Source organism: Alosa sapidissima, chromosome 1 (assembly GCF_018492685.1).
Source record: "Alosa sapidissima isolate fAloSap1 chromosome 1, fAloSap1.pri, whole genome shotgun sequence".
Lineage (NCBI taxonomy): Eukaryota > Metazoa > Chordata > Actinopteri > Clupeiformes > Clupeidae > Alosa > Alosa sapidissima.
In genome coordinates this window covers 50,968,446-50,985,090 of record NC_055957.1, presented here as the reverse complement: position 1 = coordinate 50,985,090, position 16,645 = coordinate 50,968,446, and the positions used below count along the sequence as shown (strand labels likewise).

Below are 16,645 nucleotides of genomic sequence, written 5' to 3'. Positions count from 1 at the left end.
TCAAGGTAATTTTCATTTATTTCATTATTCACAATACGATGATGTACACTTTATATGTCAATATATTCTTATAAAACCAGACAGTGGACTTCAAATAAACCACATGGCAGCTAAGCTCTATAGTTATTTTTGCAGCAATGTGTCTGCTTGCCTGATTTCCACCATATGTTAACATTATTGGCATATAAACAGGCTATATGGACAGTTGTAGGAACAGCTCACACTGTATCTTTTCATACAAATAATACAAATAAAAAAAGCTGAAAAATATTGTACATGTTTGAATTATGACAACATAATTGGTCAAGATCCATGATTCAAACAAGTACAACTGGCAGGCGAGGGATCTTGGCAAAAGGAAATCCAGGCAACACCTTTGAGATAGGCTACCTGGAAAATATCAGCATGATAAGAAATGTGTCCATAATCGCTGATGAAAAATAATCGCTGATGAAAAGAACAAGTATGCATTTTAAAGTGCTTATATGGCTATCGGTAAAATGTCCTGAACAATTCCACTCTTTTATTTGCAAGTTTTAGAGTTAAAGTAAAGTGTAAACCATGAGACATTAACAGAACACAGTACCTAGCTAAAAGTTTGATAATGACTTTTGTATTTGGATATTGTTGTCCATGGCCTATAGCAGTTCTATCGCCGTAACCTTTAGACCTTTTGACACTACAGAACCGACGCTATCTTAGTACTGGTGGTAATTATGAACACTTCCAATGTTCCCTCTGTGATCTTGCATAATGCTGCAGTGGAATATATACTACCTCAGAGAATACCAACATGTTTCAATAAGCCACAGAGAGAGAAAAAAAGGAAATTCGTATAAATATCTTAAATATCAAAAAGTTTAAAGACCATGGGAAATATCGTAAAGATTATAAAGCAATGAAAAAAAAACAAGATGCAGTAAAATGTCATTGATACTGAAATCAGGTTTCCAAAGAAGTATAGTGCCACACCCATCTGATGCTGTCTCTTGCTTGACGATGTTTGTAGCGATATAACAATTTCAAGAAACTGAATCAATAAATTTACCATAAGCATGTTGGAGCGCATCCCTGATTAAAAATAATGAAATACTGTCCCTTCATAGTTACATCACATTACATTTTTTGCAGAACACTGATGCTCATTTAGCTCAAATCTAGCCTTTGTAAACATTGTGACTTCTGTGTACACATATACTGAATATCTATACATACATACATAAGATAAGCAGCATAATACTGAACCATATTTAACAGTATGTGAGCTATAATACATAATTTTAAAATTTATGAATCATTTTAAATTATGTTACATTAAATTATGACAGATTTTTCACACCAAACATCACAAGGGACTGCAATTTACACAATTCTGAACATGGAGAGATTTTTGCACACTGAATTTCAAAAGTAAAGCCTTGAGCTGCTTCATTAAGGCTCCCATGATCGTAAGCTTACAGTTATGTTCCATTAGGAAAAAATCTATCACTTGTAAAAAGTCTGTATTGAACTTTTTTGTACTATTTTCTGACAAAACTAATGGTGGCATTAAGGAATACCAAGAACCTTCACTTTCCATCATGTGTATTTGGAACAATTAAGAATGTTTTTTTTTTAATCAAAATTAATTTCCCCTACCCTATCGGTGTCAAACACACACTGCAATTCAATATGTCAGTGTAGGTGCTGACATCTCTACACTGTAGACACTAAATCAGTTGGTTGTTTTAATTGGGGACTTAAATAAGTACATTCATTTCAGCAACAGCTTAACCACCTGTGACAAATGTAAAAAAACACACACTGGGCCTCATGCAAGAGCCATTTATACAATCATACTTGATTTTAGGTGACAGGTGCTACTGTTCAACACACTCTGTCACCTTCAACACATACTGCACTGTGGTTTTCATATTCCCAACTGTTTCCTACAAAATCAACCATCATTTAAAACTTTTCACACGAGTTACACACAGTGCATGCCATTTTATTACTTGGAGGGGAGGGCATTTTTGTTTTACTTTATACTGTTTATATTTTCCTGTCAGACTTTTGGTGATTTCAGTGATACTACCATCAAGCGACAGTGTAAATGACCCTGGAAATGTTTACCTATTGTTTGAATTTTGCACCTTTTTCAATGCCCATTTTAAACATTGTGATAGTAAATATGATCTTTTTCCAAATGCTGACAGGAGTACAGAATATTAGTCTGCAACTTGTGAGATTCTTTGGGTGGAGCTTCTTCACAAATTGGATAAGATGGTATTTTCAGGCTTCAATTATTCTAATTTACAATTTCAATGGACATGTATGGATATTCCAATAACAATGTTTGGCAGCTTTCTTAAGTCTCAAATGGTTTGCTGAATTTGACATGCTACATCAGTATGAGTAGAGCGTACAAAATGAAAAGAATAGGCAAGAGTGCATGAGGCCCTTGGAATATGACTAACACACATACAAAGATGCATTCACTTGAACAAAATAGTTGCCTTGGTGGAATGTGCAATCCCTGACAATACTGAATAACAAGTTATTGTGTCAGCTTCCTTTTACACTGCTGGAATTATAAATAAGAAAATGGTGACCAAATAAGGCAATGTAGAAATTAACTCCAAGAATATGTATCCTTGTTCTACATGAGAAGAATATGTATCTACATGAGAAGAATTTAGCATACTGATTGTACTATAACACGTGTCCATAATTAATAATACACAAATATGTTCTTATTTATAATGGAATCTCTTTCAAAAGATATTGATGCCAATACAATTCATGCCTTATGATCAGTATGGACGCAGTTAATCTCTTTTCATGACAGGCAGCCAAAACAGATAAATACCGCATTTGGCTAAAATGCATCTCTCTTATAGGGACTAAGACTGGTTCTCATCATGACATTTATATTCCAAATACCTGATACAAAATTACAGTAGATTCCCATTATGCGTATTTGAGTTCGGCTTTAGAGCAAGCGAGGCCATCACCTCACCTGCCTGAGTGAGAGAGGATGGTCATCCTCTGTGATCGAGCAAGACAGGGCTCGCCGTTCCTCTGAGGTCTTTCTAGTGCGTCTCCTTTCACGTATATTCCCATATGTCAAACTTTCAGAGTCTGACCCCGACATCCAGGCTGTCACTACGCATTGTTTGTGACCTTTGAGGAGCGCGCCCTCCATCCAAAACAGTCACAGAAGTCTGGGATCTCCAGGGGTGATACTAAGCACGTTCCACGTATAGCAAATTTGAGCTCTTGGCTTTGGTTTTATACAAAGTATTTTGTGACTCACAGGATTCGAAGCATGCCAGAAATACCGCAGGCATCCTCCTGACAAAGCAACCTTTGTGAATAAAACAAGTATCCTTCATTTATTTATTATTATTACTATTAGTATTATTATTTATTTTTTTAAAGCAACTTCCTTGCGCACATGCTCAGTGCTGTGGGTCACATGACTGTCTCCCGCTCCTCCTCCACCACCGGTGGGGGTTTGTCCTCCATCGGGGGGCGATTGCCGTTGGACGGCTCCTCCTCGGGGATGTGCAGCTCCTGCCCCGAGGAAGGTATGGAGTTCTCTGAGACGGAACCGTTCTTCACGTAGCCCGGGAGGTTCCGGTGTCCGTTGACGGTGACCGGCCCAAGGCGCGTGGTGAGATGCAGGGCCAAAGGGCCCCTGGCCGTCACGTTTGTGACGCTGGTGTGTGACACCATGGGTCCATAACTGTAGGTATTGCTTCCACTCCTTGCTTTCCTTTTGAAGTCCAGGGCAAGTGTCCGCCTACTCCATGACTTCTTGATTTCAGCCTGGACCTGAGAGGGTAGGAGAGAGTTTTAAAGCTTTATTTTCACACACCAACAACAAGTAATGATTATGCATTAAACTTCTTGGAAGAATTTACAGAATTTCAAATGATCATTTTTCTAGCAGTGTTAAAGCGGTACACTTAGGGCTATTCCGCAAGGGTTAGCTACTAAGAGTATTCTTTTAAAGAATAAAGTAGTACTCCAACTGTGTATTAGGAAAAGGTGCTCATCAGAAAAATAGGTACAAAATGAGGACACATTTTGTGATTTGAATATAAGCACAATATGTGGGAGTAACTGTTCTTAATTATATTTTAATTGCCCTTTTTGCTGTTATTTATAGTCTATATAGCTATATTAGTTTGGGTTGGTTCATTTGTCATTTCCTTCCTTTTTTGTAGTGCCTGGTCTTAATCACTAAGTTTAAATGGTATACTAATGCACAAGTAAACAGGTATATTGCTTTTGGCTTTACATATCAATACATCAATAAGGCAATAAGGCAATCACCACCAAAATGAGTGAAGGCAAACAGGCCAACCATAAGTGAACCTACAGCATCTAACATTCACTAATAATGTGAATGATTCTATTTAGGATGCAGTGACGTAGGGTACATAATAAATAGCTCATATTACTTTTTTGTGCATTAGAAAATACATAGGTCATTTGGTCTTTGTTCTCATTTCATCCCTCCAGCTTTCAAAGGTTGCTTGCCATTATTTTTCCACTCTCCTATCTAGTATTCCACTCTCCTATATCTAGCTTTAAACTGCCCATATTGTCTGTTGCCCTTCTGTTCAATTCAGTTGATACAGCATCTGAATGGAGGCGTTGATAAGACACTTTATGTATGTTGAAAATAGCACACTTATATATGAACTTATATATAAATAGCACACTTTAATTATGAACAATGCAGCATCTTGTTTAAAGGTCTAACGTGTTCCGTCTCCGTTCCGTCACTGCTGCGTGTGTGTGTGTGTGTGTGTGTGTGTGTGTGTGTGTGTGTGTGTGTGTGTGTTGTTCACACCAGGACTGTCTCTGATGCGGGGATGATGCGTCTCCTTTCAAACTTCCAACACACTTCCCTTTTGCTTGAAAAATCTACGCCACTCCTATTATCTAGCTGGCTCACGGTTGCAGCACGGCTCGAAGCGTCCCTAAGACGCACGTATCATATCATAGAGGCATTGCGGAAGCTCTAACCTGTTAATCCCTTAACTGCTGCTTGTGGACATGACTCACCGATTATAGCATAAGATTTAGCCTACCACAGATGTTTTGACAGACTGAAATCATGGCCACAGTCGTGACCGATAGAGTACTGAAGAGACACACTAGTGTTGAGGGCATGGCCTTCTCAAAAGACATCAGCCTTAAAAGTACTGTTAACCTTCAGTTTAGAGTAAGTTGGACATGTCCACAGAGCCCCTCTGTCAGAGAGAGAGAGAAAGAGAGAGCGAGAGTGGAACAGAAATGGACCTAATGATTCAGCACACAGCACATTGTACATTTTAAATTCTATTACAACTAAATGGTACTTTTCTGTTAAATGGGTTGATTGCTTGACTGAATTTTCCTATTAAGTTTTCCATTCAAACTATGGCAAATACAACATACTTAAAATCACTGTCATGGTTTTTCCCAATGTTAAAATTCCAGTGATTCACATTATACTTGCATTTTCTCTAATGACAGGGGAAATATGTTGGTGAATTGTTAGTGGTTCCACATGTTCCTAGTGTGTTCTGTAAATAATGTGATATTCTTGAATAACAGAGTTAAGGATAAGCTGGATGGTTTTTATCTTTTTCCCCAAGTGAATGGTGCCTTGGATTAATCTCTCGCATATTTGTTATCCTTGCAAATCTGCAGATGACTTTTGTTTTCTGCTCTGTTGCTTCCACTGACCTGGGATCTGCAGAGGCAATTCTCTCAGCACACAGAGACAAATGTGCAGACCCCAATGACTAAATATGGTTTCACTAGATCTCATAGCCTGAGCCATTGCTATTCACATATATTTGAGCTTTCTGATAAAAACCACCTCACAAATACAGATCCATAACATCCTGTTGTTGCCACTGTGATGCTATTAAAATGCCATTGAAGGTATGCTCACCTCTCCATTGCAGAAGCAATATATTATTGCAACAAAGAATCCCTGTAAGAGAAACACACAAACACACACACATACAGACAGACACACACACATACACACACACACACACACACACACACACACAGTCCTTTGTAAGTACTGTATCTCAAACACCTTTGCCAACAATTGAAGTAATTATCATAGGTATCATACATTTGAATTCCACTCTGTCAATAATACAGTATACTGTACACACAGACACACACCGACACACACACACATGCATGCACGCACGCACGCACACACACACACACACACACACACACACACACACACACACACACACACACACACACACACACACACACACACACACACACAGGTGGACGCAATGCGGATATGAAACAACAACATGACAAGGGCACAAATATTACCTGGAATGAATTGACGAGCATCTCATAGTGCATCTGTATCTGCCAGGGCACTCCTGATACCTCCGTGTAGGGCATCGCCATGAAGATGATGTAGTGAACTCCAAACAGGGGCATGAGAACTAGTGTGGATTTCAAAAGTTTTCTGTGGGCAAAGCAACAGTTTCAAGACAAAACAACTCCTACAGCTGGGGTTTATAGATTATGTTATACTATAAAGAAAGATACAGTAGGCATACACTTTTACCTGTACTGCTGTCTGGTGTCACATCTTCCTGCATTGGTTTCTCTTAATTTTGTTGCTAGGACTCTGATTATGTTTAAAAACAACACAAAATTGATCTAGAAAAAAAGAAAGGTAATGACTACAAGTGCAAGTTAAGTGCAACCTAGACCTACAATTTAATTAAGAAAACTTTACTTAAATCATGTTTACAACTGCAAGTAATTAAAGGCATGTTTGTAGTTCTTACTTACCACAACAGCTGTTAATATAGGGATTTGTATAATCCATTTCACATTGCCTGCACTTAAATCCCAACACCTGTTGGATACAGATGGAAAAAAAACATTTGTATCAAAAGGAAACTCTCTTTATATCAATTAAGAAACTCTCTTTTCTCTAGGCTTCACCTAGAGTTAAAGCGATGGTTCGGAGTAATTTCACCCTAGGGTCCTTTGCACCATGACCCCGAGCCAAACACCCTCCCAGAACCTGTTCTCCCTTGGTCCAACCCTGGTCGAGTAGCGCTGTCAGAAACGAATGACTTTCTGCACTGAGTATCTCCCCACCCCAATTACCCCACTAATAATTCTCTGAATGGTACGAAACTTCTACAGTAGTATAACTATGTTCTTTGGTGTTCATTTATTTTACTTCAGCTCGACCACTAAGTCAGATCTCACTGACTCATTAGTTTGATCAATGCGATCATATGTACAGTACAACTGCAATCTTAACGGATAACTCTGTAAACCCTCTAATGAATGTCCACAGACCTATTAATGTTTTAGATGAACCTTGTGTTTATATGACAGACTTTCAGTATTTGCTTTGCATGGCCGAGTGACTTACTCTGTATCTGCCAAAGTGGCTCTGACGCTTGCCCACACGGTCACAAACATGGCAGGGACACCTGAAACACAGAGCACAACAGTACCCGTGACCCACTTCTGCCAGCTTGGCACTCCCCCACAAGGCATTGGACAGATCGCTCAAAGCAACACTCATCCACATCTTGTTTGTTATCTATGCCGTATACAACACTGTGAAGACGGATGCATAAAATTCACAGATATATATATAAAAAAAGAATAAATATACAGTTTTCCAGATACAATATATCTTTTGATGTATGTGGTGATTTGGCAATACAGCATCCACATTGTATGCGCTGTGCATACAGAACTACTACACACAGTGTGTACAATGCAGGAACTGTAGGACCCAGGGTAGGTGCAAGTTTTGAGTCTGGAGCCATCATTTCTTAAAATAAATGGTTTGAGAAAGTCAGGGAAAACACAGAAATTCTCGGCACACAGAGACATAAACACAGCCCAATAACTCAATAAACATGTCAACGGATAAACCACAGTAACCATTGTTCGATATATGGACTATAGCCAATGCAACAGTCTCCAAGAAACATACCCCAGCCAATCAGAGTGAATCCCCAGAGGTACTTCCTGTCGGAGAAAAAGGTCATGAAGATGAGGCTGTGTAAGTAAAGGCCCTCCACCAGGATCCAGTAGTAATTTGTGGCCAGGAAGTACAAGAAGAGCGTCACAGCAACTTTACAGCCAATCTGTGTGAGCAAAATAAAGACAGAGTTATCAAGATGAAATCATCTAAGAGGTATCCAGGGAGACACAGGAACTCAACTCACAAACTGGGTTTTGTTGCCTGGCGGTGCTTCCGTAATGGACTTCAAGTCCTCCACACTGACCCGCTCTATCTCCCCCAGAACATCTCCGGAATACAGCGCCATGTCTTTCACGAAGATACTGATGGCTCTCAGCATGAAGGACACAAACAGATGCATATGGATGTAGTTCCTGGTGCAATGCAATCGACTGCAGATGAGGAAAGATCACAAAGAAGATGACGTGTCGACGTAGTCAACAACAGTGTGATTTTTTTGTTGTGATTTTTTTAATTCTTCCTACATTAAACCTAGAACTAAAGTGCCAGGGAATAGCATTTCCTCCCCTTAGAATTTTTGTCTAAATAAATCAATATCTCAGAACTACTCAGAATGCAGATAGAACCTTATAATTCCAAAGGGACATAATGGACATTTGGCGGGCGGGGGGGCGGGGGGGGGGGGGCTTTGTGTGAGCTGAGGCCATTCCTCTGGAGGAGCCCGACGTAGCTCCATTCTCACAAGTCCGCATGCCCTCTGCTCTGCTTTAAGAACAATACTGCTCCTAATTAAACCCACATGAGCAGCACTCGGACTGTAACACATTCTTCAGATTTAGGAGCTTGAAAAGCACAAATATTGAAATGCAGGGCTCAGAGAGAGAGAGTTGTAAAAACCAAATTGCAAGCATGTGTTGCTAAGAGCCAAAGGCATGTCAATCTCCTCCTCCCAGGCTTATTCAGCGCAGTGAGAGCTTGTTTAGTAAATAGCCTTTCTTATCGCCACTGAAGTTCTTACAAATGGACACACAACAGTTTAAATTCCTGGGCACTCCAGGCAAAATATGTTGACAGTCATTATCACAGCTGCAGATATTTGGAGTAATCGCACATCCATCTTTGCATTGAGAAACAGAAAAACCCTGTTGCTTTATGAAATACAGATCACAATGTGAAAAGTGACCACTTAGTCTAACACACTGGAATTTAGCAAATGGATGCAAAAATCCACTCGCCCATTTGTCAACAGCCTGTATGTGTTGTTTGTTTTGGCCTACAAGTTGTTTCTTCTGGATTGTCTTGGCAACAGGTGCTTATTCAAACATACAAATGCATGGGCCGGGGATAAAAGGTGATGAAAAGCTGTTTTTTTTCTGTGATGCCCCCGTAAAGAAGGAAATAGATGCTCATATGAATTTGTCAAGAGACATCTGGTGTTTATTCAAACTGACCATAATTCAAAGCATAGACAGTAGGCCTACATATCCCTTCAATAAGACATAGGGAAGACTATGACAAAAGTGGTCATAGTGCTGCCTTAAAAAGAAAAGGTACTTTCAGGACATCATCCAGAGCTTTCCAACCACATGAACATCGATGTCTTCCATCACATCATTGATGTATCTGCTGAGAAAATAGCAATGAGAAAGAATTTGAAAGCCTTTAGTCCATCCCCACCATAATTATTTAAACAAACACTGGGTGATACAGTGAAGGGATTATTTATGTTGCATGCCAGGTTTAGACTTAACTACCTGAAATTGGCCATTCACATGTGCAATCTCCTGCAATCAGCAGGTCTGTGTAGGCGTTCTGGCAGTTGATGGCTTTGATGCCTATGCGCACAGGCTCATAAGTTTACCCAGCTATTCGACCGACATTGATTCGGATTCGACGTGTCAGAGGGCCAATACATGCATGCATGTGCGTCGCGCTCCCTCTGCTCCCGGGGTCACCGCACTCGCGCACGTCACACGTGTATAGCCAAACACTGCCGCTAATGTGTAAAACTCCCTCGACATCCTTGGCCAACATCTCTGTGCCCTGTTGCACCTGAGACTGCGAGCGCTTACATGTCGAACATGAGGCATGGCTAAAGTGGCCTGGAAAGGCCGTCGGAACATGGGGGGAAAGCCACGAGAGGCCTTATTAAACTCATTTCCCTCCGATGGGTTTCCTGGTGCCAACTGAAGTGCCGCCTTAAAACGTCAGGCCGCGGCAGCGCCTGGACCCGAGTCAAGGCGAGTAAAGCGTTTGTCAACAAGTCTTTTTTAGCACGTCCTGACCCTCTATTTAAATAAGCCAGTTGAACAAATATCAGAGGACGTTCTCTGCATTAATTACCAAGGAAAATGAAACCATTCAGCTTGGTGCCAAACTCACCCAATCATACACATACTGCCAGAATCTTGAATTTGTGAGTGTCAATCCATAATGAAGAATATGGATTGTGGAGAATGGGGTAGCTTGTGTTTTTACTGAACAACAATTCTAATGTCATAAAACTAGAGACACAAGTTTTATACTAGTCAGAGGCTTGTGGGAATTATATCTAAAACGTATTGTATGATCGATTGATTGATTTTACCCACTAATTAAGTGTTATTTTGAGACAGGATCTGAATAAATTAAACAATATATTCTGCAAATGCCTTAGCTTTTTTATATTGGACACATTGGTGGCTCTTTTAATACTATTGGCATTCATTTCATACATTCTATACTCTAACAAGCTTTATCTCATAATTAATCAGCATCAATGCCTGTGTGTTAACTACTGACTAAACACACATGCAAAAATAGATGAGGAACAATATCATATGCAGTCCTCTGACTACTAGACCAAAAGCTGCTATATGGACAAGCAGTCCATAGACACTGAACAAGACAAGTTGAATTGAATTCAATCAAGCAAGCCCTGATGCAGCCAGAGACATTAGGGGGTTGTACTGTAGTAAAGACAAAAACAACAGGCCCAACTAAAGTCATGTATGGAATGGTAAAAATAACACAGAAACAACAAAACTGGTAAAACAAGATTGAGGTTTCTGCTACAAAAAAGCCAATATCAAGCAAATCAAGTTTGCAATATTATTTCTAAGGAAAAATAATTCATGGCTAATTTTAATTTTAATTTAATTTGTCTCCCAAACTGCTTTGGAGCCTGGCTGGCTGACACTTTACTGCTAATGCATGAACAACTTGGGTAGGTAGGCACCATAGCTCTTCAAAGCCCACACATCTCCTCATGTCAAACCCTGTCAAGTCAGCTTATTTGTTTCACTTTCAAAGCAGCAACATGAAACAGTGCGGAGAACAGGCATCTACAGATAAAATCAATATATTACATCAGTGGTTTTCTCAACCTGTGAACAACTGTATATAAAATAGATTGAAGTTGACTGAAAAGAAAGCATTTATGCCGCATGTATCCCCATAATATACCAGCATGAAAGGAAGCGAAACATAAATGTCAACAGGAAGGAGCATGAATTACAATCTACCCTGAGGGTAGAACTTTCTAAAAGTCAAAGTGTAAAAGGCAACAGGCCTGCATTGGACAGAAATATCCTTTGGACTTTGCCTCTTCCCATGTTATGTGTTGGTTGTGTGCTTGTTAGCATGCCAAATGGGCTAGCAGCCTTAAATGTAAGTATTAATTATACTTATTTGGAGGAAAGGCCAAAGGTTTGTTATAGAATATTTTTTCTGCTAAAATGTTTCATTGCAATCTTCATAATGAACAAAAACACGATTCCCACATCCTCACATTACATTGCATGCAAGTAATGATTTGGCTAATTTTAACAGACCTATCATTAATCACCACCAGTGCAGACACCTTCCTATCATGTTCTTTTTCGTAATTGGAACAGGGACCAGAACTGCTCTTATCTCTGACATAAATTACTTCTGACATTAAAGAAAACATCATGAGATAATATTTCCAGTGCTCTACATGCAATGCCTTAACACAATCTGTAAGTGTTTAAATTCTTTAGTTTCACACTGTCCTAAGAAGGACATGTACAAATCTGATTTTCTGTTTGTCAATTATGATTCTTAATTTTTCTAACACAACAGTTCATCAGCAACATTGGACTTGTTTACATGTTTATTTATCTAAAAAAAAGTTTGATTAATAATCCAGTGGAAAATCTTCGTGAAAATACCCAGTCAGATTTAGATGAATTAAGTCCAACAGGACTGGAGAACATACCGGAAATATCCCAGGATCACCACGGCCACCATTAGGGATCCCAGTGAGATTGAGTAGCCCACGGTGTAAATTAGGTAGAGTCGGTCAAACACCTCCTGTAGGTCAAGACAACAAAGACAGATAAGCATCACCAGTGAAATGCTCTGAAACCATCATTTAATTGGCCGTAAAGGGTTTATCATGGATTTAGGTCCTCAGTATGGCTGCAAAAGGGTTTTACATGAACTTAGGTCCTCAGTACTGCTGCAAAAAGTGCAATCAAATGCTCCAAAACAAACTACAAACACATAAACACAGAATTTGTTCAGAAGTTTGTTTGTGAATTTTGTAGTGTTTGAGACTTTCGTGGTCAACTGGGAGAACACATCAAATGCTGTCTCAGATGCTAGACGCGTGCAATGTGGAGGTTGGGAGAACACATCAAATGCTGTCTCAGATGCTAGACGCGTGCGATGTGGAGGTTGACGTGTAAAAGTAAATCTGTGGCGCTCAGGCACGGGAAACAGATGGCTTACGGCCATAAAAACTCTGTACACATCCACACAGTTTTAATTACAGTAAGAATCCTAAACTTGCGCCCTGCTCCACAGAGAAACCTGAACGTTGCTTTGACAGCAAGCTGACACCCAGTGACTGAGGTGGTTTGAATAGCATTAGTTTCTTACGAAAACATTTTCCTTCAAGCGCCGAGGCCGAAGAAAAGAAGCGAAAAAAAAAAAAGTGGGGGAAAAATCAGGGTGGGGAATGCACCATTTCCAAAAGAGATTACTTCAAGTAACAGGCAGCCAGAGGACATTCTGTGCGGAGACCACACTAACCACGCTAGCTGGAGCAAGGCTGTGTGCTGCAAGAGGCCCATCTCAGGCTGATGTAACCAGAACTCGGAGGGCTGTTATCATTTAGCCTGTGGTGCAGAGGCCCGGCCAGCCCGAAGCTGTGGTGCGCACAGATTGCACTATAAAGATTTTCATTTGTGCGTATGAATTTTTCATCAATAGCTGCCATGGCTCCTGATGTGACTAGATCAATGTAAATAGCCAGTGTCAGATTAAAGAGGCACAATATGTGAGATTTCTGCCCACTGGCTCTTAGTTTGGTCTGACATTTCAAAAAAGGGATAGAAATGATGAGAGAAGAGAAGGAAAAGAACTTAAAGGAGAGGTCCTGCAATTTTACAAAATGTATCAACTTGTTACATGTTCTGCAAATAAACTCATTCATTGTTTCTGAATACATTTAATTATCTTAACCATTTTCAGGCTATGTGGTGGAATCATCCCATTTGAAGTTTTAAATACTTAAAATGGGATGATTCAACCACATAGCAAAACTGGTTCATTTCATTAGTTCACCCATCAGAGTACTTGATATTGAGAGCTGAGAATAAACATGTTTGGCTTGGTAGCTGGCCGTGGTCCTGGGATGCCAATAGCGGATTTGACGTGCAAGCGATGTCCACTGACACTCCTATGGATAAGGGCCTATGTGAGCTAGGAACTACTAGTGAAATGGAGAACAACGGGGAGGTGATGGGAGGCTTTGCCATGTGGGAGCATGTGATGAGGCTGGATAAGGAGGGCTTAGATCTCTTAGAAACAGAAGTGGGATGAGTGATGTGGGTCAATCATCCCTATGGGTTTTACCCAGTGATGTCCAACTTTTGTTATCTGCTCTCTCAGGAAGGCGCAGGTGCGAAGTAACATTAGGTCTGTGTGTATGGCACAAACTGACGGACGGGAGTACGCTCTCAGCTCTGTGTGCCGGTGTGAGATAGCATGGTGGACTGATCGAGAGAGAGAGAGACAGAGAGAGATAAAGAAGAAAAGAGACATTATCAGAATCTTAACATCGTAAAATATGTCATTAATCTGCGTTTGACACCTGACAGTGATACCCTCAAAATAGTCCGCATTCCTCCTCACCTGTCTATTTCCATTTGTCTCTGCAGTGTGATAATCAGTAAGGACAAGCAATGTTGTTCCAGACTTTCCATTTAAAGGAAATCTTGTGAGTTCTACAATCAAATTGATTCCCCTCCCTGTTGTCACACAGGGAAAAGGATTTCCATCCACTCATGTCAGGAGAACAGTTGCTCTGCCTCCCCTACTTAACCTCTCACACAGAGAGGCTTTGATGAGGGCAGACTGGGAACTCTTTGCCAGGCAGACGTCAGATGATGGAGCCAAACGTGCTGCATGCACTTGCAGGTTGCCCAGGCACCAGCAACTCCAAAGATCACTGCCTGGCCGACTCTCTTCTCTTTCTCCTCCCTAACAAAATGCACTCTCCATAATTGTCAGCTCTACACTAGAGTTAGCATAAGTTGTTTGAAGAGCAAGAACGTGAAACTGTGGCTTAGCATGATATTGTGCTGATGCCTTTAAAAAAAAAAAAAAAAATCAACTGTACAATCAAATGTGTGAGTAGTTCTAAAACATACTTAAGTCTAGGTCATGTCTAGGTCAGAGCAAGTCTCTGGAGAAACTTATAATGTTCCACATGAACATGATTATCGTATGAATAAATCCATTCCAAAGAATTATGATTGGCGATGAACTTTAATCCAGCCCAAATTCAGAATGAAAACAGCCACAATTCATCACTAACTCATACAGTCATTATGTCTCAGACCCTTGTTAAAATACTGATTTACTACAACTAAACAATCAGATGTCACTGGTCGGTTGAGGAGAGCTGGCTCCCTTTACACTGAACAGAAATACCCACCAAACATTCCCAGTATCCATCTGTTCAAAGAAATAAGTATTCCCAGACAAAATAAACATTTCAATGTTAAGACAAGCTATTTGCAAAAACATAACATCTGAGGAAAGTTTTGTCTTTTAATAAGTCTAAATACATCTAAACGAAAACAAATATCTGTGTTTCAACCAGGGCTTTGAACCAGATTTTTTTCCCAATTGGTTCGTTCCAAACAGAACAGTATTTTAACGTTTCCAGTTTTCTGTTCAACCCTAAAATTGACGTTCCTGAACCAGTTAGAACAAAAAAATAAAGTTCCCGAATCGGTTAATAACGTTCCATGTCAGCTGCGGGACATACAAATAAGTAGGCTGATCATTAGGACTTTAAATTATATTGTTAGTCTACATAACTTTTTTTAAGTCTCTATCCCGTCATCAAACATTAAAAAAGCATATAGGCTAGTAAGGCTACATTATGTAAGCGGCATAACTGTAATTCTGACATGCCTACATTTTTTTAGGCTACATTATGTAAGCGGCATAACTATAATTCTGACATGTCTACAGTACATTTTTTTTTCAATATTATACATGAATTAAGACAAGGAAAATTTTTGCCATGTTGTTTATTGGCAAACAACTGAAAACATCCATTATACTTCTTGCATACTGTAGCTCAATTGGTGCAAATGACAAATAGGGCAGGCTACATAGCTGTCATTGAGAACTTCAATTGACCAAACCTGGTCAGGGCCCAATCAGTGCTAGCCTAGAAATCTAGACGCGCCCCTAGCGGCAGCAAATTACATTTGCTGCCAGGGCTAGTCTAGCAACTCTCCGTTGGCTTGTGAGCTCTAGAAATTGAAACTCAATCAGGCCAATGAAATCATGTATAGAGTCGTTAGGTGGGCTTAACATAATGATTGATGGCAGAGTTGCAACGATTTGGCTTGAATTCCCTGCTACTTGAAAACAAATAAGATGGATGTTGCTGTTGGCGAACAGTGTGACACGAGTTAAGCTTTTATTAAGTTGGCAAACGTTTGAACTAGCCAACTAGCTCCGCTGGTGGGAAACGCATGGGACTCATAGCGCTGCCGCTGTCCTATTGCGTGCAGAGGGAATTTGAAAGACAACTGATTATCCCGCCTCTCGGACAGAGCACTGCGAACGGTGAGTGCCCAGACCCTACATTTTAATGTGGGTCTGGCTCGTCAGGCTAAATCAGTGCATTTGTTTCTCTTATGTCATCCAACAGTACAAAACCACAAAGCATTACAGAAGCACCACTGTAGTTCCTACATCCATCAAAAAGGCTGTGCAACTCACATAGCTAAATTTGTGCAAATAACTGAAATATGGTAGGCTACATACTGTAGCTGCCATTGTGAACATAAATTGGCTAAACTTGGTCAGAGCCCAATCAGTGTATTTTTGTCTCACTTGTCATCAGACAATTGAAAACCACAATGGTGTGTGCATAGCTGCCATTGTTAATATTAAACTTATAAACAAGTGCCCAAAACCTTGTCAGGCCCCAGAGGGAAATGAAAAAATATTATGCCTGTACAGCTGGCGGCAAACTTCTCTATTACATTTCTCCCGATTGGAAGTGAACCTCACCAAGTCATATTGCACAGAAATATTGTCAAAGAACGAAAAAAATAACGGTATTAACCGGTTACCATTATTTTAGATATATGGTTCTGTTCCGGAACATACATTTTTTTTTAA

At 40.0% G+C, this 16,645-nt stretch overlaps 1 protein-coding gene across 2 annotated transcripts in view; it reads right to left on the bottom strand.

The window, feature by feature from the left end:
* Position 1: 1 nt before the first annotated feature.
* Positions 2 to 16,645, bottom strand: part of pth1r (parathyroid hormone 1 receptor) — a 58,352-nt gene continuing 41,708 nt past the window's right edge. For both annotated transcript variants that reach the window (XM_042108738.1, XM_042108747.1), the window contains exons 6-14: positions 12,207 to 12,301; positions 8,232 to 8,418; positions 7,997 to 8,150; positions 7,421 to 7,481; positions 6,823 to 6,889; positions 6,593 to 6,687; positions 6,349 to 6,490; positions 5,936 to 5,977; positions 2 to 3,816 (exon numbers count right to left, since the gene is read on the bottom strand). In XM_042108738.1, the coding sequence (XP_041964672.1) occupies positions 3,454 to 3,816; positions 5,936 to 5,977; positions 6,349 to 6,490; positions 6,593 to 6,687; positions 6,823 to 6,889; positions 7,421 to 7,481; positions 7,997 to 8,150; positions 8,232 to 8,418; positions 12,207 to 12,301 (1,206 nt within the window). In that variant the 3' untranslated portion in view covers positions 2 to 3,453. The remainder of the gene's footprint in view (positions 3,817 to 5,935; positions 5,978 to 6,348; positions 6,491 to 6,592; positions 6,688 to 6,822; positions 6,890 to 7,420; positions 7,482 to 7,996; positions 8,151 to 8,231; positions 8,419 to 12,206; positions 12,302 to 16,645) is intronic.